This window comes from Leucopleurus acutus, assembly GCF_964270905.1.
Source record: "Leucopleurus acutus genome assembly, chromosome: 2".
Lineage (NCBI taxonomy): Eukaryota > Metazoa > Chordata > Mammalia > Artiodactyla > Delphinidae > Leucopleurus > Leucopleurus acutus.
Window position 1 is genome coordinate 24,493,610 of NC_139143.1, and position 26,411 is coordinate 24,520,020.

The 26,411-nt window shown below is 34.1% G+C and overlaps 1 protein-coding gene across 7 annotated transcripts in view; it reads right to left on the reverse strand.

The window, feature by feature from the left end:
• The window catches only part of CDC42BPA (CDC42 binding protein kinase alpha), a 328,619-nt gene that overhangs the window by 109,740 nt on the left and 192,468 nt on the right, over positions 1-26,411 (reverse strand). For 4 of the 7 annotated variants that reach the window (XM_082834422.1, XM_082834426.1, XM_082834421.1 and 1 more), the window contains exons 11-14: positions 25,170-25,292; positions 12,104-12,237; positions 550-792; positions 189-299 (exon numbers count right to left, since the gene is read on the reverse strand). In XM_082834422.1, the coding sequence (XP_082690548.1) occupies positions 189-299; positions 550-792; positions 12,104-12,237; positions 25,170-25,292 (611 nt within the window). The remainder of the gene's footprint in view (positions 1-188; positions 300-549; positions 793-12,103; positions 12,238-25,169; positions 25,293-26,411) is intronic. The other 3 variants (XM_082834424.1, XM_082834427.1, XM_082834423.1) reach the window with 1 other exon arrangement.

A 26,411-nucleotide genomic window follows, 5' to 3' on the forward strand; every position in this document is an offset into this window, starting at 1 on the left:
TCCCTTTCCTTACAGCATGATTAAGAAGTCTATACCAGCTTCCTATTGATAAGAATGAGAATTAAGAATACTATGTTTGAAGGATAGCTAGTTCTTACTCTACACCAAAAAGAGAACATAACATAGTCCTGTTAAGCAGAAAGAGGAGAAAATTAATTCAACTTCATAAATATGAAATCAAACGATACCTTCAGTCCCTCTAATTCATTTTGCAGTTGCTTAGAATAGTGCTCGCTCTGTTCGCGCAATTTCCTGTCTTTAGATGCTTCAGCAGCTACAGCTTCTGTACGAACTTCCAGCTTTAAAATAAAATGATAAAAGCAGATTTCATGGTTATAATTGTTTCCCCAATAAAATGTCTCCCCATGGGAATTTACCTTGCAATAGATAGATAACTCAAATGTTGAAATTCATATTAAATATTATTACCAAACTAAAAAAAAAACTCTTTTCAAAAATTAAAGAATGAAATATATATTATTTCACTAGTCTGAAAAAGCAGCTTTAATCACTACCCCATGGGCACTACAAATTTGCCTGACTACTAACCTCTTTTTTGGCTCTTTCTGTTCTGCGCAGTTCTTGCCTTAAGCTTTCAACTTTTTGCATCACCAGGTCCACCTCTTCTTCCTTATCTCGGACATGGCGAGCAAGTTTCTGTTTTTGGGTGTGCAATTCTGTTAGCCGCTCATTGATCTCCATGAATTCCTGCATGGCCAGTTTCCTCTGACAGTGTGCGTCTTTCAGCTCTTTGGATTGGTTTTTTAATCGCTCACTAGCCTGGACTAGTTCCTACAGTTTCGTAAAAAGAATATAAGTTACCAATTCTGCACCCTAGGGACCAAATTTGGCCATCAAAATATTTATCATGAAGTCAAGAAGAGCCAAAATTATTCACCTCAGAACAAAATTAAAAGAAATGAACTACTTTTGAACAGATACTAGGAGCATGGTGCTCTGTTCATCTTCTCAATTCCTTATGCTAACATGCTAACTGCAAAGGAACAACGGATTTAACCTTCCAGTACCTTAGTTTCAATAAATAAATAAACAAATAAAGGTATAGGAATACAAGATACAATGGTAAAAATAAAGATTTTGTGAAATTTAACGGATATCTGTGAGATTTTTAAAAATTATATCAAATGATTACAAATGATAAAAACAAGGGCTGTATTTGATGTGGAGACTAACTCTTGGGCCAGCAGCAAAGAGAAAAGCTAATTAAAGTGAGAAACTTAGAAGGAGCTGAAGTAGACTTGGGTCAGTAGAACCACCTGCCTCCCAGCAAAAGGAAATGCAACCTTCTTTGAGGAAGAGTCTCAATGATATCTATTTTTTTTTTTAAGAGCATACACATATGAGCTCACAACCATAGATTTCCCAAACACCCAAAGGACAAACAACCACAAGCAAACATTACAAACAATAAAAATAAACCCCAATGGTATTTGGATATTAGAACTATCAGATACTGATAAGACTGCTATACATGAAATGTCTGAAGAAATAAAAGGAAATCATATCCCTATCAAACTACCACTGGCATTTTTCACAGAACTAGAACAAAAAATTTTGCAATTTGTATGGAAACACAAAAGACCCCGAATAGCCAAAGCAATCTTGAGAACGAAAGAAGGAACTGGAGGAATCAGGCTCCCAGACTTCAGACTATACTACAAAGCTACAGTTATCAAGACGGTATGGTACTGGCACAAAAACAGAAAGATAGATCAATGGAACAGGATAGAAAGCCCAGAGATAAACCCACGCACATATGGTCACCTTATCTTTGACAAAGGAGGCAGAAATGTACAGTGGAGAAAGGACAGCCTATTCAATAAGTGGTGCTGGGAAAACTGGACAGCTACATGTAAAAGTATGAAATTAGATCACTCCCTAACACCGTACACAAAAATAAGCTCAAAATGGATTAAAGACCTAAATGTAAGGCCAGAAACTATCAAACTCTTAGAGGAAAACATAGGCAGAACACTCTATGACATAAATCACAGCAAGGTCCTTTTTGACCCACCTCCTAGAGAAATGGAAATAAAAAGAAGAGTAAACAAATGGGACCTAATGAAACTTAAAAGCTTTTGCGCAGCAAAGGAAACCATAAAGAAGACCAAAAGACAACCCTCAGAATGGGAGAAAATATTTGCAAATGAAGCAACTGACAAAGGATTGATCTCCAAAATTTATAAGCAGCTCATGCAGCTTAATAACAAAAAAACAAACAACCCAATCCAAAAATGGGCAGAAGACCTAAATAGACATTTCTCCAAAGAAGATATACAGAGTGCCAACAAACACATGAAAGAATGCTCAACATCACTAATCATGAGAGAAATGCAAATCAAAACTACAATGAGATATCATCTCACACCAGTCAGAATGGCCATCATCAAAAAATCTAGAAACAATAAATGCTGGAGAGGGTGTGGAGAAAAGGGAACCCTCTTACACTGTTGGTGGGAATGTAAATTGATACAGCCACTGTGGAGAACAGTATGGAGGTTCCTTAAAAAGCTACAAATAGAACTACCATATGACCCAGCAATTCCACTACTGGGCATATACCCTGAGAAAACCATAATTCAAAAAGAGTCATGTACCAAAATGTTCATTGCAGCTCTATTTACAATAGCCCAGAGATGGAAACAACCTAAGTGTCCATCATCGGATGAATGGATAAAGAAGATGTGGCACATATATACAATGGAATATTACTCAGCCATAAAAAGAGACGAAATTGAGCTATTTGTAATGAGGTGGATAGACCTAGAGTCTGTCATACAGAGTGAAGTAAGTCAGAAAGAGAGAGACAAATACCGTATGCTAACACATATATATGGAATTTAAAAAAAAAAATGTCATGAAAAACCTAGGGGTGAAACAGGAATAAAGACACAGACTTACTAGAGAATGGACTTGAGGCTATGGGGAGGGGGAAGGGTAAACGGTGACAAAGCGATAAAGAGACATGGACATATATACACTACCAAACGTAAGGTAGATAGCTAGTGGGAAGCAGCCGCATAGCACAGGGAGATCAGCTCGGTGCTTTGTGACCGCCTGGAGGGGTGGGATAGGGAGGGTGGGAGGGAGGGAGACGCAAGCGGGAAGAGATATGGGAATATATGTATATATATAACTGATTCATTTTGTTGTGAAGCTGAAACTAACATACCATTGTAAAGCAATTATACTCCAATAAAGATGTTAAAAAAAAAAAAAAAGGAAATCATAAAAATAGGAAAATGACAAAAGACTATTTAAAATGATGAGGCAAAAAGACTACGAAAAACTGTTTACAAAACATTGTATAGAGCATTTAGAAATGAAAAAATGTAAGTATTAACATTAAAAACATGAATCTACCAATATAGAAAGCTCTACCTTTATGAAGAAAAATAAGAAGAAACTCAAACCCAGAAACTTTAAAAAATAAAGTATATAACATTAAATAAAAATAAAAAAGAAAGAAATCGGAGGGAAAAAACACAAATCACCTATTCCCCATCCTCAAAAAGGAAAAAAAAAGATAATTAGAGCAGACATCTAAGAAGTAACAATAGTAACAGGAGGACATATTTTTTAAGAGATAATAATTAAAATTGTACACACAGAAAAATTACTTTTGAAGTATGAGGCTAAAAAATAATGAGATTCTTACAAACACAAATTGACAGAGCTTACCACAACCAGATCTGAACTTAAAGGAACCTCAGGAAGGTCTAATGAAAGAGAAGTGGAGGGCTAAGAAATTGGTAAACATAAATATGAATGTAAGCAAACTTGTATATAAGATTGTAGTATTGTCTCATTTGTACAGTAAACAAAAAGGACATAACTAACATATTGGTCCAAAAAAGCACAGTAGCTGGGAAGAAGCAATAGAGTTAAAGGCCCTCAAAGTGTTTGGGAGCAACAGTTTAAGATACTGGGTTGGCCAAAACGTTCATTCGGTTTTTCCCGTAAGACGGCTCTAGTAGCGCTTAGCTGTCTTTAACCTCATTCGAAACAATTTTGTTAGATTTTCTTGTGACACCTGTCATAACAGTATACATTAAAAAAAAAACTTAACAAAACTGGTGAATTTTTGTGTAGCCATTTTAATACTTAAGATGGAAGAAAAAAGCAACATTTTCAGCATATTATGTTTTATTATTTCAAGAAAGGTAAAAACTCAACTGAAACACAAAAGGAAGATTTGTGCAGTGTATGGAGAAGGTGCTGTGATTGACTGAATGTGTCAAAAGTGGTTTGCGAGGTTTCATGCTGGAGATTTCTTGCTGGACGATGCTCCACAGTCAGGTAGACCAGTTGAGGTTGATAGTGATCAAATCAAGACATTAACTGAGAACAATCAATGTTATACCACGCGGGAGATAGTCGACATACTCAAAATATCCAAATTAAGCGCTGAAAATCATTTGCACCAGCTTGGTTATGTCCATCGCTTTGATGTTTGTGTTCAACATAAGTTAAGCGAAAGAAACCTTCCTGACTGTATTTCTGCCTGCGATTCTCTACTTAAACGTAACGAAAACATACCGGTTTTAAAGCAAATTGTGATGGGTGATGAAAAGTGGATACTGTACAACAATGCGGAGAAGAAGAGATCATGGGGCAAGTGAAATGAACCACCACCAACCACACCAAAGGATGGGCTTCATCCAAAGAAGATGATGTTGTGTATATGGTGGGATTGGAAGGGAGTCCTCTATTATGAGCTCCTTCCGGAAAACCAAACAATTAACTCCAACAAGTACTGCTCCCATTAGACCAACTGAAAGCAGCACTCAACAAAAAGCATCTGGAATTAGTCAACAGAAACCGCATAACCTTCCATCAGGGTAACACAAGACCGCATGTTTCTTTGATGACCACGCAAAAACTGTTACAGCTTGGCTGGGTAGTCTAATTCATCTGCCGTATTCACCAGACATTGCACCTTCAGATTTCCATTTATCTCAGTCTTCACAAAATTCTCTTAATGGAAAAAATTTCAGTTCCCTGGAAGACTGTAAAAGGCACCCGGAACAGTTCTTTGCCCAAAAAGATAAAAAGTTTTGGGAAGATGGAATTATGAAGTTGCCTGAAAAATGGCAGAAGGTAGTGGGACAAAAGGTTGAATACGTTGTTCAATAAAGTTCTTGGTGAAAATGAAAAATAAGTCTTTTATTTTTACTTTAAAACCGAAGGCACTTTTTGGCCAACCCAATATTAAATTTAGAAAAAAGATATTAAATTTAGACTTTGTTAAATATGCACGATAAAATTCAATACTACTAGAAACTGCTAGAATGAGTAGTGAGCAAAACGAGAACAAGAAAACAAAAACCTCAATTAAAAATCAAGAAAAATATTTTCAAGATGAAAAGAATTCTGGAGATTGGTTTCACAACAATGTGATGTACCTTACACTACTCAATTATACACGTAAAAATGATTAGGATAGAAATTTTATGTTATAAATATTTTGCCACAATTTAAAAAAAGAGCAAACTCAGCCATAAAAAGAATGAAATAATGCCATTTGTAGCAACATGGGTGGACCCAGAGACTGTCATACTAAGCGAAGTAAGTCAGACGGAGAAGGACATATGTCATATGATATTGCTTATATGTGGGATCTAAAAAAATGGTACAAATGCACTTATTTACAAAACAGAAACAGAGTTACAGATGTAGAAAACAATCTTATGGTTACCAGCGGGGAAGTGGGGAGGGATAAGTGGGAGATTGGGATTGACATACACACACTACTATATATAAAATAGAAAACTAATAAGGACCTACTGTATAGCACAGGGAACTCTGGTCAATACTCTCTAATGATCTATATGGGAAAAGAATCTAAAAAAGAGTGGATATGTGTATACGTATAACTGATTCACTTTGCTGTATAGCACTAAGTAATGCAACATTGCAAATCAACTTTACTCCAATTAAAAAAAAAAGTGAGAAAGGAGATAAAGATAAGCATAGAAAATGCATGACAAACAGAAAACAAAAAGTGGTAGAAACATGTCCACATAGATTAGTAATCAAAATAAGTATAAAAGGAGTAAGTTCACCAGTTAAATGCAGTTTGTTATACCAAATTATGAAATAAAATCTAGACTTAAATAGAAAAAGCATCATTATAGCAATGATAAAATTCTATTCACTAGAAAGAAATTCCACTGTAAATTTTTGTGCATTCCATAAGATAGACTCAAAATATATTAGAAAAAAAATTGCTAGAACTTCACAGAAAAACTGGTGAATACATCATCATGAGAAAATCCGATTTCTCAATCATTAATAGATAAACCAAGCAGTTAAAAAAATAGTGAATATAAAGAAGATTTGAAAAGCTCAATTAATAACCTTCATGTATATTTAGAAGCTTGCATCCAACACTGGGAAACACATTCTTCTTAAGCATATATTGAATATTTAAAAATGAAAAGGTCTAGATCATGCCGTAATTCTCAGTAGATTTCAAAGAACAGATATCATACAGATCAAATTCTTTAATAATATTACCATTAAAATAGAAATAAAAAATAACAAGGCTAAATTCCATAATAACTCACAGATCAAGGAGAAAAATCATAAAGGGTATTAAAATATTTAGAACTAAAAAAATTTTAAATACAGAAAACAATAAAAATGTTTAGTAAAGACTAAAACTTGGGGATGCAGTAAAAGGTATTGTATATACATTGGGGGAAATTTATAGCCTGAAATACTTACACTGAAACTAAAAAAAAGTTGAAATTCAATGAAATTCCACATAAAAAGTTAAGAGAGAACAACGTATTAACCGCTTCCGCCAATATGAGATTATAAGAAAGAACATAAATTAATGAAAAGGAAACATGAGAATAATGAAGATCAACAAAGTCAAAAGCTTGTTCTTTGATCTCACTAAATATCTGGTGAGGTCAAACAAGGGAACAAGAATAAATGCACAAAGAAATAATATGAAGAAAGAAGGAGAGGTTATAACTACAAATCTAGGAGAAATCAAAAAAGGTAAAAGGATGCAATGAAAAATTTTATGCCAGTAAATTTTTCAACTTAAGAAATGAACAAATTCCTATAAAAATAAATTTAGCAAAACTGTTTCAAGGAGAAATAGAATGCCTGAATAGTCCTATAACAATTAAAGTAACTAAACCAATAGCTAAAAAAAATTCCCCATCCCCCCAAGTGGGAAAAAAAATCTCCAGACTCAGATGGTTTTACAGATGATTCCTCCAATGTGTTTCAAGGAACAAAACATTCTTCTTTTACAAACTTCTCTAGAGAACAGAAAAAGAGGCAGTGCTACTCAGCTAACTCTATAAGACCAGTATAATCTTGATACCAAAGGAAAAAACGAAAAAGAAAAAAAAAGCCAATCTCATTGAAGAAAACAAATAAAAAGTCCTAAAAAAACCCAAAGACATTATTAGCAAATCAGGTCAGTGATATATAAAGTGGGTAAACATGAACTCTGGAACTCAACTCCCTGTGTTGAAATTCCAGTTCCCCCACTTTCTAGCCCTATGATCTTGAGCAAATGTACCTGACTTCTCTGTGTGGGATCTCACCGTTTATAAAATAAAAACACTACTACCACTGCTGCTGCTGCTGCTGCTGCTACTACTAATACGTAAATCACAGGGTTCTTTAAAAGATTAAATGAGCTAATAAATGTAAAGCACTTAAAACAGTACTATTAGAACAGATGCAACATAACTGTTACCTATATTATCATATTAATATTTAGGAGACAATACACGGGCAATTCAGTTTTAACCCAGAAAAGTAAAAATGGTTTAACGTTAGAAAAAGTTTATAACTGTAAGTCATCAAACCAATTTATTTTTATTTATTTTTGGTTGAGTTGGGTCTTTGTTGCTGTGCCCGGGCTTTCTCTAGTTGAAGCGAGTGGGGACTACTCTTCGTTGAGGTGCATGGGCTTCTCATTGCGGTGGCTTCTTTTGTTGCGGAGCATGGGCTCTAGGCGCGCGGGCTTCAGTAGTTGTGGCTCACGGGCTCTAGAGCACAGGCTCAGCAGTTGTGGCACAGGGGCTAAGGTGCTCCGCGGCATGTGGGATCTTCCCGGGCCAGGGCTCGAACCCATGTCCACTGCATTGGCAGGCAGATTCTTAACCACTGCGCCACTACAGAAGCCCCAAACCAATTCATTAAAGGAGAACAATCATATAATTCTATCAATAGATATTAACAAATCTCTAGAAATTTGTTGCAATACTGTGCAAAAAAAGCACATTTAATAAAGTCAATACCCATTTTTGATAAAAATGATTAGCAAAATAGGAATAGAAGATAATTTTCTTAACCTGATAAAAAGTATTTACCAAAAACTTACAGAAAACATTATTATTTTCTTAGAAATCAGGAATAAGATAGGGATGCCTGCTATCATCACTTCTATTGAATGTTTTTGAGGTCCTAGCTTATACAGTAAGACAAGGAAAGAAAGAAAAGTAAAAAAAAAACAAAACAAAAGACAAAGAAAAAAACCTGTCATTATTTCATAAAACCTCAAAGAATCTCAAATATATTATTACAATTAATAAGAGTTTAGCAATGTTCCTAGAACAGAATCAGTAAGAAAGTATAATTTTCAAGGTACCATTTAAAATATGAAAACTTACAATCATAAATTTAAGGAAAGGCAAACAAGACCTGTATAGAATTTTATGGAGAAACATTTTAAAATACTTTAACGATACAGAGTGACATACTATGTTTGTGGATAAAAAGACTGTGCGACTGCAGAGAAAATAATTTTAGGTTTTTGTACAGTTAGGCCTTTCTAAGCAAATTTTACTGAAACTTGGAACATGAGTTAAAAGCAAGCCTTGTAAAGTAATTTATGACTAATTTAGATACGTAGTGAGAAAACTCCAAAGAGATTTAACTCCTGGACTTATGTGTTTACATTTCAAGGAGGGTTGGAGAGAGAGATAAGAGCCTGTACCAAGGAGAAAATCTCTTTATAGAGCTGGAGACTTGGACACATCTTTCCACTGGAGTGACTTATTTATATTCCAAAGAGTCCTAGATCCTTCTCTTAAGGTTTCCAAGGAGACCCACAGAAAGGTGGGTAGAGATAGAGGGGAAGCAGGAAGCGTCTGCCTCTCTCCTCTATGTAAACACCCTGATTCACTATTTCGGGGCTCTTTCTCTACCATACAGTCTCCATATGTGTAGGGTTTTATCCAACCAGCTCTCATTGTGTTGCCCTAAAGGGTAAGAACGGGCATACAGGAAAGCCACCTGGTTTATGTCTTGTTTTGCTTTTCTGAATGTAAATCGTAATAATCTTTCCTTGCTCTTGAAATCTTGTGTGCATTTAGAATGATATTAATAAACATGGATAAGAACGTAAAGACTCAATGTTATAATGATGTCAATTCTCTTGAAATTGCTCTATGGATTTAATGCAATTTTAATCAAAATCCCATCACAGTTTTCAAGGAATAGAGAGTTGAGATATAGACCCATGCATAAATGGAAATTTAATACATGACAGAGGTGACACTGCTCATCACTAAGGGAAGGAGGGCCTATTTAGTAAATGAACAACTGGCTAGCCATATGGGAAAAAGTGAAATTGGATCCTTATATGATACACAAAAATAAATTTCTGATGCATTAAAAATTTAAATATGAAAACCAAACTTAAAAACTTCCAAGATAAAAATTTAGGAGAATTGTTTTTTACCTCAGATTTCTTACATAAGCCAGCAAATGCAATAATCATAAAAATGAAGATTGATAAATTTGACTACATTAAGACTAAAAACTTTTGTTAGTCAAAAGCTCCCATAAACAAAATGAAAAGACAAGCCACTACTTGGGAGATATCTGTAACATACATAATCGATAAAAGATTAGCATGTCCAGAAAATTCTTACAAACCAATAAGGAAAAGACAAACAACCCAACAGAAAAATGTATAAAGTATATTAAGAAGCATTTCACAAAAGAAGAAATATAAATGATAAATGGACATGTGTGAGGATACTCAGCCTCATTAGTAATTAGAGAATGCAGATTAAGACCATACTAAAACATCATTTTAGACCTAAAATGTCAACTTAGATTAGGTTGGCCAAAAATAATATATCTAGTAATATAAAGAACTGTTGAATATAAAAACTCCTGTACACTATCGGTAGGAGTATAAACTGGTAGAAGCAGTGGATAATGATTTGACATCATCATAAAAAATACAATATTTCCATTGCGTATGACCCAATTATTCTATTCGTGTTTGTGTGTGTGTGTGTGTGTGTGTGTGTGTGTGTGTCTGGATATATGTTCAAGAATGATCATAGCAGCATCATGTATAGTAGCTATTAATTATAAGCAACCTAAATGTCTGCAAACAAAAAATTAGATAAGTAAATTGTGGGTGCTGACATAATGGTGTATTTTATAGCAACTAAATAAATGATCAACAGCTATACAGACAAATCTTAGAAACAACGTTGAGTGAAAAAAGCAAATTGCAAAAGATTGCATATACCATTTTACAAAGCTCAAAAAAAGCCAACACTAATATACTGTTTAGAGATACACTAATATGTGATAAATTTTTTTTAAGTAAGGGAATGATTAACATATAATTCAGAACAGTGATTACCATTGTCAGGGAAGTAATGAGAAAGGAATAGGAAATGACTACCCAGGGCTATGTCACAAAATAGGTAACGCTCTATTTCTTAAGTTGGATGTTTGGTTCATTTTATTATTTGCGTCAAAACTTATATAATGGTACATTTATTTTTTATATGCATCAAATGAAAAAAATCTTGAAAAGAATATCTGCTGCCTGTAGGATATCAGGCAAATCATTTAAAATTCTTTATCAATATGATGTGTTTCATTTCAGTACTGCTCTCTTCTCAAAATATACTGAAAGGATTTTTAATATTAAAACTTATTAAAAATTGGCCAAGTACCTGTTACTATAAATCTAGATATCAGATGCTCATCCTTATTATGTTAACCAAGTTTGGCTGAGTAATCCTACCTTTAAATACATAATAGTAACTATTAATATAATATTATTAAAACAAATAGGATGTCTGTTATAAATTCCAAATATTATTAAATTGACCATGAATATAAATGAATCTATACAAAACACTGCTTGAAAGCGCATCAAGAAAAAAGTAAAAATATACTAATCTAATTCACTTTGACCTTCATAGCTTTCTCTGTTAATCTTTTTGATTAGCTTCATCGGCAAAAGGTTATTTGTTTTATTTTTAATTACCTCCATTTCTTTACAGGCAGCAAGACTTATAAGTCTTCCCCAGAAGGACTTCATCTGTTTTATCAATGAATTATATACAGCATCATTGAATACAATTTATACTATGCCATAAACCACTCATTTCTTTTTTGCATTGGCTAGTATTAATTCCAACATTCTAAAATTTGTTAATGAAAGGCAAAGTACACACAGCATATCATTTATGTAAAGTATTTTTCTCTAGTGCTCGAATATTATATATCCTATTGGACTGTGTTACTGTGTCCTAGCTATTAACAAATTTTGTTGATGTTTATAGTAATATTTATGTGTTCACAAAGTTCTTATGAAAGTAACTTCAGCTTATTCATCCATGCTTTGAAAGATAAACTGACATCTAAAAAAATGATTAAAGAATTAAAGAAATTTTCTATCATAATCTTTAAAGAATGCTCATATTAGCAAGTCACAATGAAAATATGCCTGTATTTTTCATTCTTCCATAGACACTAAACAGATTTTTACTATTCTCTCACTTCTTCATAATATTTCTTTTTCAATAACATTTACTTTTAATCAAGTCCTTTGATTATTAACTCTCCAAAAGAACAAAAGATTCTGAACTTTGAAGCCTCGAAAATTTAGAAGTTTCTTCATAACTAGCCATTCATCAAATGTCATACACCAAAATAATTCTTAAATTTTTAAACCATCTTTTTACAACGTATACTATATATTATTGTAATTCCTTATGAATGCTTTCAGTATACAAATTAAACAAGATTAAGAATTCAGAAAAGGCTTTAACAATCTATGTATTTTTACCTTATTTAATTCTTCCCTTTCTTGCTGTAATGTTTTAATTTGTTTTTCATAAGCCTTGATTTGTCTAAAAGCATCATCTAGTTCTCGCCTCACAGAATTAGCTTCTTCAAGTTGCTGTTCCAAGTGACTTGATTCTAAAAACAGGAAACAATGTTTCTTTTACTATTTGCATAAAAATAAATACTCAAAACCAAGGTTTAAAGCAACTAAATTTAAAAAAATAAAGTATTTTGAAACTGGTATTCAGCTTATCAACATCACATGCCACTGACTCATGAAAATAAAGTGCTTATCAGTTCACTGTAAAGATGGTTTATAGGTAATGCCAGGATGAAGAACAAATTTTAAGTGCAAAGTTTTGCACAGAATTTATGTGCAAAAATGCCTTCATATCTATTAGAAAAAAAAGACCATAATTCCAAAAAACAGTATCTTCAGAACCAATTGAAAACTTAAAACTAACAAAAAAGAACACAACCAATCAAACAAAATAGATAACTTTTCCTCTACTGTTAGTTAGCATTCTTCTGCTGATATTACTCAAATTATTGTATGATGATGGTTTTGCTTGTAACATTGTGGTTCCAGATCACCCCACCTGGTTTCACTAGTGGTGATTTGAAGAATAAACTCTGATTTCTAAAAGCAAATATTTGAAATAGGCTCAGGGAGTTGAGTAACTTGCCTGAGGTCACATTGCTAAATGAGTATCAGAGCTAACTACAGCCCACCAGTCTTACATCAACCTCTCCAACTTAAAAAGTAATGTAATCAAGTGATGTATAACATTATAAGTTCAGAAGAGTTATTATAAAATAAAATAAAATAATTAGTCTTAACATATGCTTAAATAAAATTTAATAAATTGATATGAAATATCCCTGGCATCAAAAGTAAATTAGCAAATTAAAGAACGGAAGCCAGTGAAAACAGAGAAATCTAAACACATTCATTGTTAATTTTGTTCTGGATATTTTCTATTCTTTACAGCCTTGTTACTCTTGAGTGTCATCCCCACAGAAGTAGCATTAGCATCCTCTGGGAGCTTGTCAGAAGTGCAGATCCTCAGGCCCCACCCCAGACCTAATGAATCAGAATCTATATTTTAACAAGATCCTCAGGTGGCTCATTCGCAAATTAAAGGCTGGGAACAAATGCACAGAGCATTGCACACTGTTGAGTTTGATGCTTTCAATAAATGAAGAAGTGTTTATAATACATTAGTTCTATTGAAAAGAGCATTTCATTTGTATAGACAAGTCCTGTAGTCAAGAAGTAACTTAAATGTATCCATGTATTACACACTAATCGGTTCTAGATTCCTTAAATAAAATAATTTACTAATATTCAGTGCCCTAAACTTACAGATTTATTAAAAGCTTATTTATATTAGGTATTAGTTTTTAGCAATTTTGAAAATATCTGCAAAGTTGCATTTAATCAGTTTTCATTTTGTCTTAATAGTATGTGTTAAGTGTTTTCCTTGAAGAACAATAAAAAAAATCAATGGATGTTTAATCTTAAGGATCACAGGGTATTTAGTCTTATATTCAGAAAATTACATCTTATCATTTTCTCAAATTTCAGCATTTCATGTGGGAATTTTTCTGTTTATACTAATTTCTTTTAAACATCTTAAAATTTTTTTGTTGTTATTTTAACTTTTCAGCATTTTTAGGATTTCAATGATTTGTAAAGTAGGTATAATTTAGTTTGTTATTTCTAATAACTTGGAGTCAAAATTTAGTATGTGACACAGCTATCATTTCTGGGGTCATTTTAATCAAATTTTATGGCTAAGGTATATCAATCTAGAGTAGTAAGTAACATGGTATATTTAGTAATGCCTTCTGAGAATGCTCACTTCCTTTCTTCTACTTTGAAAAGTTCTTCCCTAGCATGTTAAAATTTTTTGCAAATTATTGAGTCATCCATTTATCTAAACTGCTGTGTTAGAAACTAAAAAAGTATCAATATTTAATAAAATGTCTGCATCATATGAAGTTTACAGCAAAATGTATTAAATGTGATAGCTTCAACAGTCTTTAAGAATGTTTTTATTGTTTTATTTCAATATAAGTTAAATTTTAGTTTTATCCCAGCCATTTCATGTTGGCAGCTTTGCCATGGAGTTGTTAAGTAGATAATACAAAATACATGTCAGATTTTCATGACTCATATTTCAGACACTTTAAAAATGCCTAAAAAACTCAAAATATTCATTTAAACAACAACAGGTAAATTATGAGAAGTACATGAGGAAATGTACTGGCTAAAGAAATTGGAGAAGACAAACCCAGCCAATTACTTATAAAACCCTCTAATATGGAGAAAAGTATAGCACTTGTAATTTGGAATACACAGAATTTTGTATCGCCAAAGATAAAAACCCCAAATCAAGAAAAATTCAGAATGTATTGAACTTTGGCCAACTACTTATAAAATGGCTCAGGCAGAAGAGCCTTCACTTTCACTACAACAAATAGCAAAGTCGATTAAAATTTTGAAAGAAATCCTCTAAGACTATCAAAAATATCTATTAAATATATGGCAACATGACTAGCCAAAACATTTAGATGAAGTTATTTAAAACTATTTTAGTGATTAAATTGAAAAGCAGTACTAGGGAAGTGAGATTAGCCCATAGCAACAAAATGGTTCTTAACTCACTGCTGCTAGTAGAATCCTGAAACTCAGTCTGTTAGTAATAAGGATTTAAGGAGGGCACAATACACAGGAATTTTCTTTGCACTGTGTGGTATATAAGAGAAATATAAAATACGGTCTCTGTCTTGAAGGAGATAGGAAGACAAGAGTAACACTCTTTAAATCATAAAGGAGAAAATCAAATACAAATTGTGTGGCAGGTTATATGGATGATATAGGAATTAAGAGAAGGGCATGACTACAGTGGCACTCACAGCAGAACACTGATAAACTACAGAGGGACTGAGGCTGGAGTCAGAAGGAGGTTGACAGAATAATCAAAGCACCTCTCTCTCTGATACACAAGAGCAGTGTCACAGCTTTTCCATTATGGTCTTATTTCTCAAATAATCCATAACTCTTCTGATGTGAAGAGATTTTACTTCTAACCATGATGAAGGAAAACAGATTTCCCTATTATCTTCCCCTCCATTCACTATTTTTCTCCTTTACTTACATATTGTAGGACAGTATGTGTGTGTGTTTGTGTGTGTGAGGGAGAAAGAGACAGAGACAGAAAGAGAGAGAAAGGGGACAGAGGGAGACAGAGAAAGGGTGGTTTCAGTGTAGAGTTGGAGGGACACAGACAGTACACAGAGGTGCAAACCATAACCCTTGAGGCACTGTATGACAATTCCTAAAAAATTAAACACAGAATTACCACATAATTCAGGAATTCCACTTCTTATTATATACCCAAAAGAAGAGAAAGCAGGGACTTGAACAGATATTTGTACAGTCATGTTCAAAGCAGCATTATTATTCACAATAAACAAAAGGTGGAAGCAACCCAATAGTCCATTTATAAATAAGTGGATAAACAAAATATGGTATATACATACTGAGGAATATTGTATTAAGGTAGGAAGTTCTGACACATGCTATGACATGGATGAACCTTGAATACACTATGCTAAGCGAAATAAGTCAGTCACAAAAGGACAAATATTTTATGATTCCATTTATATGAGGTTCCTAGAGCAGTCAGATTCTAAGAAACAGAAAGTAGCATGGTGGATGTCAGGGCCTAGTGGGTGGGAGGAATATGAGTTACTGTTTAATGGGTAAAGTAGAGATGGATGGTGGAGATGGTTGTACAGCATTGTGAATGTGCTAACGTCACTGAACTGTACATTGAAAAATGGTTAAAATGATCATTTTAATATTATGCACAGACCTACTAGAGAATGGACTTGAGGATATGGGGAGGGGGAAGGGTAAGCTGGGACAAAGTGAGAGAGTGGCATGGACATATATACACTACCAAACGTAAAATAGATAGCTAGTGGGAAGCAGCCACATAGCACAGGGAGATCAGCTCGGTGCTTTGTGACCACCTAGAGAGGTGGGATAGGGAGGGTGGGAGGGAGGGAGACGCAAGAGGGAAGAGATATGGGAACATATGTATATGTATAACTGATTCACTTTGTTATAAAGCAGAAACTAACACACCATTGTAAAGCAATTATACTCCAATAAAGATGTAAAAAAAAGATTAAAAAATGAATTAATGAATGATATTGAGGAGATGGAATAAAATCTAGAGTATCACTGGGACTAACACGTGACCAAGAAAACAGTGCTTGCGAAGGAAGAATACTAAAAAGAGGGATATAGCCTTTCTTACAACATTATTTTCACTGATTCTATTCCACCTCTGGGAAATGATAAAAAATAATGAGTAGAGTAATCCTATAAGCACTGACTTTAGGGAGAAGGTAGGAATAAAGTAAAGGAAGGGCATTTCAACCAATAATTTAATGGTAATCAATTTCCCCAATTCGGGTGACGCCAGGGACCATTTATTTGTATGTAAGGGATGTGAGTGTGTTGGGGATTGCCTGTAAAGACACAATGCAGGAAGATACATTAGGAAGTGGTCAGAGATTTCCAAGAGTGAGGTTTCATTTAGTCGTTCATTCACTCATTCATCAACAAATACTGATTTAGGGGTTTTTATGTGGCAAGCATCATTATAGGCACTTTGATATATCAATGAATAAAATACTCAAAGTCCCTGTTTTCAAGGAGCTTATAGTCTAGTGGTAAGGCAAGGGAAGTAAAGCAACATAAAATTTTAAAAATGTGTCAGTGGTGAAAAGTTTTATAGAGAAGTAGAAATTTACCAGGTGAAGAGTGTTTCCAGCAAACAAACAAGCAAAAAGAAAGAAAGAAAGAAATAGATGTTTAGACGGATGGATGGATGGATAGATGGATGGATGGACAGATGGATGGATGAAAAAAATGAATGAAATGGGGGTGAAAAAAAAGAAGACTACATAAAAACACAACAACCAAATATGTGTAAAACCTGGAGGTGATTAGGTGAAACTAAAAGTAGTTCACCATGGCTGGGATCAGTGGGTGAGGGAGTAATAACAAAAGACAAACCTAGAGAGGAAAATACATGCAAGATAATGAAGGACCCTGTAATTAGAATTGAGAAATTTTAATTTTATCCCAGAGGCAACGGGGATCCTCTGAAAACATTTAAGTATGTATGTTGAAGCTGTGATGGGATCAGATTTATATTTTAAAAGCTGGACATTATACGTAAAATAAACTAAGAAGTCTGAAATTGGAGAGAAAAAGGATGACTGGCCAGGGACAATGGAATCTGACACAGTGTGTCAGGAACACTGAAACTACTGTAAGTTCCCTGGGTTTTCTTTTTGGTTCTTATTTCACAGACTTAGAGCTGAAGAAGCCAGCAACGCAGAAATGCCAACAGAAGCAGAGAACAAAAGCTTGAACAAGGCTACTCTTTCTAGCCAAAGAACCAAGAAGAGGGTAAACTAGCAAGACAGAAAAGTTTTAGAAAATAACCACTCTGCTCAAGTTAAACACCACAGAAAACACTGTGGCCTGATGACCACCTGTGTCAGCGAAAGACAAGTGAAGAACTAGATTTCCAATCACATGAGGTTTTAATGAAGTGCCCAAACATACCACAAGGGTAATTAGAGAAGGGGGGCCAGGATTTTCAACCCCCTTGGCTGGTAACAAGCCCCTTCCCACACACAGTGTCAGTGGAGACCACATGGGGAACCAGGACTTCCATCTCCACCCAGCATTAATGAGGATCTCCCCCTTCTCCCCATTGGGGTGGTATCAGAAAAGAGTAAGAACTTTCACCATCGCCCAGCAGTAATAAGGCCACCCCTGTCACAGTGTCAGTGGAAACCAGTCAGGGGGCTGGAACTCCCATTCCCTTCCAAGAATAACAAGGAGCCCTTCCTTGGGTGTCAAGGGAGGTCAAGTGGGGAAACTGGATTTCCACCTCAAGCTGGCAGTAAGGAGATGGCAATCCCCTTCCCACTGCTGGAATGGTGTCAGGAAAAACCAGCTAAAATGGAAGGTTTAAATAAGATCCAGAGTCATTCATCAAACATCACTCATCCTACCAAGAACCAGAAAAATCTCACTTGAATGAGAAAAGAAAATCAATAGATGCTGACACCAAAATAACAGAGATGTCAGAATAATCTGACAAGATATTAACACAGCTATAATAAAAATGCTTCAATGAGCAATTATAAACATATTTGAAACAAATGAATAAGTAGAAGACCTGAGCAAAGATACAGAAAGTCTCAGCAAAGAAATGGAAGATTAACAAAGAACAAAATGGGAATTTTATAAATTAATAAAATAAAAATATTGGTAGATAGATTCAGCAGCACAAAGGAGGGATCAAAGGGATCAGTGAACTGGAAGGTATAACAATAGAAATTAACCAATCTGAATAACAGGAAAGAAAAAACAGAATGGAAACAAAAATGAACAGAGCCTCAGGGAGTTGGGTGATGATTTACAAAAGATCTTACACTCGCATCATCAGAGTCCCAGAAGGAGAAGAGAAAGTACGCAGGTCTGTAAAAGTACTTAGAAAAATAGGGTCTAAAAGAATTCCAAAATATGGCCAAGACACACAGACCTACAGATTCAAGAAGACGAACAAACACCAAACAGAATAAACCCAAAGAAATCCATGCCAAAACACACCATCAAACATCAGAATACTACAGAAAAAACTTGCAAGCAGCCAGAGAAAACTTCTTGCATAAGGGGAAAAAATACTCAGAATGGCAGTGAATTTCACCTCAGAAAACATGAAACTTAAAGGAAGCACCACAGTATTTTTCAGATGCTAAAACAAAAGAACTTATCAATCCAGGCTCCTATGTCCAGCAAAATATTCTTTAGGAATAAAGGGAAAATCAGGACATTCTCAGATGAAGAAAAATGAAGAGCATTTGTTGGTAGCAGACCTACCTTTTAAAAATGGCTAAAGTAAGTTTTATAAACACAAAGCAAACAACAAAACAAGGAACGCAGTAATATCAGGAAAGAAGGAAGAGCATCACGTAAAAATACAGGTAAATAGAATAGAATTTTTCCCCCCTTAAGCTTTCTAAATTATACTTCATGGTTTAAGGAAACATTATAACCTTGTCTGATGTGCTTCTAAAACATCTGAAGAGGAAATAATTGAAACAATTATATAATAAACAGAAAGAATAAACAGTTGTCATCAACATAAAATAGACTGTTATATTTTATGTATGCCTCACAGTAACCACAAAGCAAAAACCTTCAGTAGATACACGGAAGAGAAGGAAATAAAAGCACCACTATGGAAAATCATCAATTCACAAATGAAGTCAGTAAGAGAGGAAGAAAGGAACAAAGGAACTGTAAAACAGCCAGAAAACAATAAGATGACATTAGTAAATCCGTACCTACGCAATAATTATTTTAAATAATGGATTAAAATTTCCAATAAAGACCTCAAGTGGCTGAATGGATTAAGAAAACAATACCCAATTACATGCTGCCTATAAGACTCACTTCAGCTTTAAGGACACACATAGGCTCAAAATCAAGGGATGGAAAAAGATATTCCATACAAATGGAAACCAAAAGAGAATAAGGGTAGCTACACTTTTATCAGACAAAAGAGAGGTTAAGTCAAAAATAATAACAAGAGACAAAAAAAAGTTTATTATATAATAATAAAGGGGTCAATTCATCAAGAGGATATAACTATTAAAAATTTTTATGACCCCCAACATTTTATGACCCCCAACATTGCCTAAATATATTAAGTAAATACAACATATCTGAAGAGAGAAATAGACAACACAATAATAGTAAGGGACTTCAATATTATACCTTCAACAATGGATACATTATCTAGACAGAAAATTGATAAGGAAACATTGGACATAACCTATACTTCAGAGCAGATGGATCTAACAGATATATACAAAACATTCCATCCAGCAGCAGCACAATATACATTCTTCTCAAACACACATGGAACATTCTTCAGGATACATCAAGTTAGGTTACAAAACAAGTCTTAACAAATTTAGAAAGAATGAAATCATACCAAGGATCTTTTCCAACCACAAAGGTATAACACTAGAAACCAATAATGGGAAAGACTGGAAAAATTCACAGAAATGTGGAAATTAACACATTAGTAACCAGCGGGTCAAAAAGAAATTAAAAGGGAAATTTCAAAAAATCTTGAAACAAACAAAAATGGAAAAAATATACCAAAACTTTTGGAATGCAGCAAAAGCAGTTCTAAGAAGGAAGTTCATGGCAATAAACACCTACGGTAAAAAAAAAAAACAAAAACAAAGAAAGAAAAACAACCCTCAGACACCTAACTTTACACTTCAAGCAACTAAAAAATAATAATAAGGATATTTATATCAATCCTTCTCAAACTCTTTCAAAAAATAAAAGAGGGAATACTCTCAAACTCATTTTATGAGCCCAGCATTACACTGATACCACAGCCAAAAGCAAAAATCAACAAATGGGACTACATCAAATTAAAAAGCTTCTGCACAGCAGAGGAAACCATAGACAAAATTAAAAAGCAACATATGGAAAGGGAGAAAATGTTTGCAAATCAACAAATATTTGACAAGGTGTTTGTGAAAGTTAATAAAGGGAAGTCTCACTAAAATGGAGTTGGGGGGCCAGAAGGGGGAACTCTTACACAGTAACTCTCTTCATCAATTACAGGAAGAACTGTCAATTACAGTTCCAGGAATGGAATCATCAATTACAGGCCCCAACAGGAAAGACAGTACATCACATCTCCTATAAGAAATCAACTACCCCAGGAACTAAGCCAATGAGAAACCATCTTCACCCTGAACTCTCACTTTTCTCCAAAGGACTTTCATTCAAAACAACCTTTACCGACTTCCTCATTTTTCTCTATAAAATGTTCCTCACTTTGTTTGTTAAACTTGCCTATGATTTTTGCCATGGCTTGCTTGTCCCAAACTGCAATTCTCTGCTATTCCCAAATAAACCCATTTTTTCTGGTAAAATAACTGACTTTTACTTTTAAGATCAACAAGTTGATACAGAAAATGTACAAAGAACTCATAAACTCAATGGCAAAGAAACAAACAATCCTATCAAAAAATGGGCAGAGGAGCTGAATAGACATTTTTCTAAAGACGACATATAAATGGCCAACATGAAAAGGTGCTCAACATCACTTATTATCAAGGAAATGTAGATCAAAACCAAAATGAAACATTATCTCGCACCTGTTAAAATGGTTTTCATCCAAAAGATAAGAAATAAAAAGTGTTGGCAAAGATGTGGTAAAAAGGGAACCCGTGTGTACTATTAGTGAGAATGTAAATTGGTGCAGCTACTATGGAAAACAGTATGGAGAGTCCTCAAAAAATTAAAAATAGAACTACCATATGATCCAGAAATTCCACTTCTGGAATTGTATATATACAATAGAATACTTTTCAGCCACAAAAATAAATCTTGCAATATGTGACAATATGGATTGGATCTTGAGGGCACTGTGCTAAGTGAAATAAATCAGACAGAGAAAGACAAATACAGTAAGATCTCACTTACATGTGGAATCTAAAACAAAAACAACAATAACAACAAACTGAACTCACAGATATAGAGAAGACTGGTGGTTGCAAGAGACGGGGGTGCAGGGTGGGTTAAAGAAGGAAAGATGGTCAAAAGGTACAAACTTCCAGTTATATAATAAATAAATACTGGGGATGTAATGTACAACGTGGTGCTATTGTTACAGTTAATAATACTGTATTGTATATTTGAAAGTTGCTAAGAGAATAGATCTTACAAGTCCTCATCACGAGAAAAAAGCATTTATGACTATATGCGGTGATGGAAGTTAACTAATCTTACTAAGATGACTATTTCACAATATATACAAATATTGAATCATTATGTTGTACACCTGAAACTAAGATAATGTTATGTGTCAATCATATCTCATTAAAAAGCCAAAAAACAAAAGAAGAAAACAAACTAAAAACCCAGGCAAAGGCAGTACCAAAAAAAAAAAAAGAAAAATACAACAAAGATGAGTATCTCTCATGTATACAGATTAAAAATTCCTGAACAAAACAGTGGAAATAGAATTAATATATAAAAATAATTATACACCATGACCAGGCATGTGCATATTCCAATGATTCAATATTTCAAAATCAACCAATTTAATCCACCATATTAACAGGTTAACTAAAGAAAAAAAACCACACGTTTATATCAATCAGTGCAGAAAAAATATTTGATAAAATTCAAACCCATTCATGATAAAACCCTTAGAAACACAGAAATAGAGGAGAGCTTCTAAATTGATGAGAGTCCTACAGCTAATATTACAATTAAAGGTGAAAGACTTAATACTTTCCCTCTAAGATAGGAAAGAAAACCAGGATGTCTGTTCTCAACACTCTTCTTCAACAAAGTACTGCAAGTTCTAGCCAGTGAAATAAGCGGGAAAAAAACCCAAAACATCCAGATCAGAAAGGGCAAAAGAAAATTGTTCCTATTTGCAGATGCATGATGGTCAGCACAGAAAATCCCAAGGAATCTTAAAAACAAACAAACAAAACAAAAAACCAAAAATCCCTCCTAGAACATATAAGTGAGACAGACTTATGTGAATAGGTTTTTCCGAATCCATATCACTTCTTTGAAGTGATATGGATCACTAAACATCCTAGTTGTGTCTTGTGTCTCACTGCTTTTTTAGTGCCAAAAAACTCAAACACATTCAGTGCCACTGATAATGTTTTAGGGTTGATATCAAAGCAAATGATTCTACTTATCATATTCCTAATCTAACTTAGTTTTAAAAAGATAAAGCTACAGAAATTTGATAAAGAGATGTTTATTAGGAGGACAGCCACTTAAAAAAATAGAACAGCATAAATTATGCTCAAATTTAAAATCTCCATGTGCCTTAATATTGCATTTTAAATAATCCTTTCTGTAAAAGACACTGGGTCAGATCCTTCTTTTCTTCACTTATTTTGGCCTAAAACTACTTTTCTAGAGAGGTCTGACTGTTCTAGCTAAAATAGTACCTTCTCTCTCTCTCCCCTTACTCTTACTGAGATCATGTGATGCCTCTAAACCCTGCAGAAGGCTCCCATTTCACCCACAGAACGAATCAAAGACCTAACAGTCAGTAAGACTCCACTGATCAGGCAATGAGCCCTCTCCACCTGTTTAATTTCTCTACCCTCATGTCCATCCATTCCACCTGCTTGCTCATTCTGCTCTAGCCTTGCTGTCCTTTTATGTTTTATTTGAACTCACGAGGCACATTTTGACAGTAGGGCCTTTGCACTGGCTGATCCATCTGCATGTAACATGTGGTTCCCATTTAACTACATGGCTAGGCCCCTCAACTCCTTCAATATTTTTCTCACGTGGATCACACTATTTAAAATTATAAAACACCTCATCTTACACTTTTGACCCATTCTCCTTAATCTTTTCTATTTTTAAGCACTTATCACCTTCTAACATACTGTATCATTTACAAAGTTACATAGCTATTGTTTAATGTCTGTTGTTTGCCCTCCACCCCAGCAAGGACAAAGATTTTTATCATTTTGTTTAGTACTGCATCCCAAGATCATAAAACAACACCTAGTACATAGTAGCTACTCAAAAAATATTTGTTATATATGTCCATGCCTCTTTATCGCTTTGTCACCGTTTACCCTTCCCCCTCTCCATAGCCTCAAGTCCATTCTCTAGTAAGTCTGTGTCTTTATTCCTGTTTCACCCCTAGGATTTTCATAACATTTTTTTTTTAAATTCCATATATATGTGTTAGCATACGGTATTTGTCTCTCTCTTTCTGACTTACTTCACTCTGTATGACAGACTCTAGGTCTATCCACCTCATTACAAATAGCTCAATTTCGTCTCTTTTTATGGCTGAGTAATATTCCATTGTATATATGTGCCACATCTTCTTTATCCATTCATCCGATGATGGACACTTAGGTTGTTTCCATCTCTGGGCTATTGTAAATAGAGCTGCAATGAACATTTTGGTACATGACTCTTTTTGAATTATGGTTTTCTCAGGGTATATGCCCAGTAGTGGGATTGCTGGGTCATATGGTAGTTCTATTTGTAGCTTTTTAAGGAACCTCCATACTGTTTTCCACAGTGGCTGTATCAATTTACATTCCCACCAACAGTGTAAGAGGGTTCCCTTTTCTCCACACCCTCTCCAGCATTTATTGTTTCTAGATTTTTTGATGATGGCCATTCTGACTGGTGTGAGATGATATCTCATTGTAGTTTTGATTTGCATTTCTCTCATATATACACTACCAAACGTAAGGTAGATAGCTAGTGGGAAGCAGCCGCATAGCACAGGGAGATCAGCTCGGTGCTTTGTGACCGCCTGGAGGGGTGGGATAGGGAGGGTGAGAGGGAGGGAGACGCAAGCGGGAAGAGATATGGGAATATATGTATATATATAACTGATTCATTTTGTTGTGAAGCTGAAACTAACATATCATTGTAAAGCAATTATACTCCAATAAAGATGTTAAAAAAAAATAAATATTTGTTGAATGAATGGAATAAATGAATAAATGGATATAACAGGCATATAACAATTCAAAATTAATTTTAATTAACCTACACTGAAAAATGAACTACTCATATAAATGCTTTGCCAGACAAATATCCCAAATGAATAGGTCCTCCAAAAAGTCATCTTTTTTCATGTAATTCTGGGTAAGGTGCTCCTCCTGTGTACTCTCTATGTACCTATGTTTATTTTTCTTCTGGCCTTTTAACATGTACTGCAAAAAACTATTTGTTTATCTTTTTCCAAGACCAGAACATGAGCTCCTTGAGAGCAGAACCATTTTATTTGCTTTTCCCTCACTGGCACATAGCTCACATCATGTAACACACAACAGGTACTCAATAAATGTTTTGTGCGTGAATAAAACATTTAAAAATATCTACTAAACAGAATTAATAATGAATCACAGAAATTTACCTCTTAGTTGTTTCCTTAGTTTTTCAATTTCTTCTTTTAAGTTTTTGATTTCTAAATCTTTACTTGCTGTTAGGGGACCATCAGCAGTTGAATACTGCAGAGCCTGGACAGTCTGTGTTGACTCTTTAAAAAAAAAAAGAAAGAATGAAAAATATGCTCATACTCTAAATTTTAAAAACTAAGAGCAATATATTTCTTTCTAGAGAAATCCTTATTTAATTGTACTGATCGAAGCATATACCTACTGACAAAAGCATGTAAACACATTAAAATTAAACCACAAAACTCCATTGCATGTTGTTAAAATTATATGTAGGAAACAGTCTACCTTCTAATATGTGAGGTTTTCAGTTTTAAATACTGTTGGTACATTCTGCCAGTGAGTCAACTATTCAGCCCCCTTTCATCCTAGCATAAAATGTCATCATGTGATAACCCAACAACATATGTCAGATGATGTATGAAAAACTGAGCCTGGTGTATGAAGAGAGGTTTAGAGATGTTAATATAGAATATGTGTAAGTGCTGGCCTTCCAAATTTTATATATGAACACTGAGGTCCACCTATTGACGACTTGGCTCATCAACTTAGTTAAAATAGGGATTATTCATTTAACTTGTGGTTCTAATGAGAAGATGCAAGGTACTAAAGAAACATTAAATCTAGTGAAGCTCATTCCCAGATACCATTAAAAGATGTGGAAAAAAAAGAAATGGTCCTAAAACAGTTACTCTGCTAGCTTATAGAGGGACCCCAAGTAGTATATCTCTACCTCACCATAATTTTTTGTTAGTACAAATCATTTACTGACTGCTTTAGATTACTAATATTATTTATATATTGTTTTACATAACTTACATTACTTATATATTTATATTATTTATATATATATTTAAAACTCCAAGGGACTGTGACCTTCAGAGGATGGAGATTTTCTAACTTATCTTCATCATCTGTACAGAGAACAGTATCATGATATTCATATGCATGGTGGTCAGTAAGTATTTGTTAATTTGAATTAAAGATGTAAGATATACCATATTGTGCATTCAATCATGATCTTCTACATCCAATAAGTATTTCTTACACATTTTCTTTTTCTTTCGATTCAAGACATGTTGAAAACTGGTACTTTCTGTATTTATTATTTTTAAAAGAATATCCTTTTTTTTAAGGACATCTAAGTTGGGAGCAGAAAATGGGGAGAATAAAAACATCCACTGGCCATTAGTAGTTTTTTT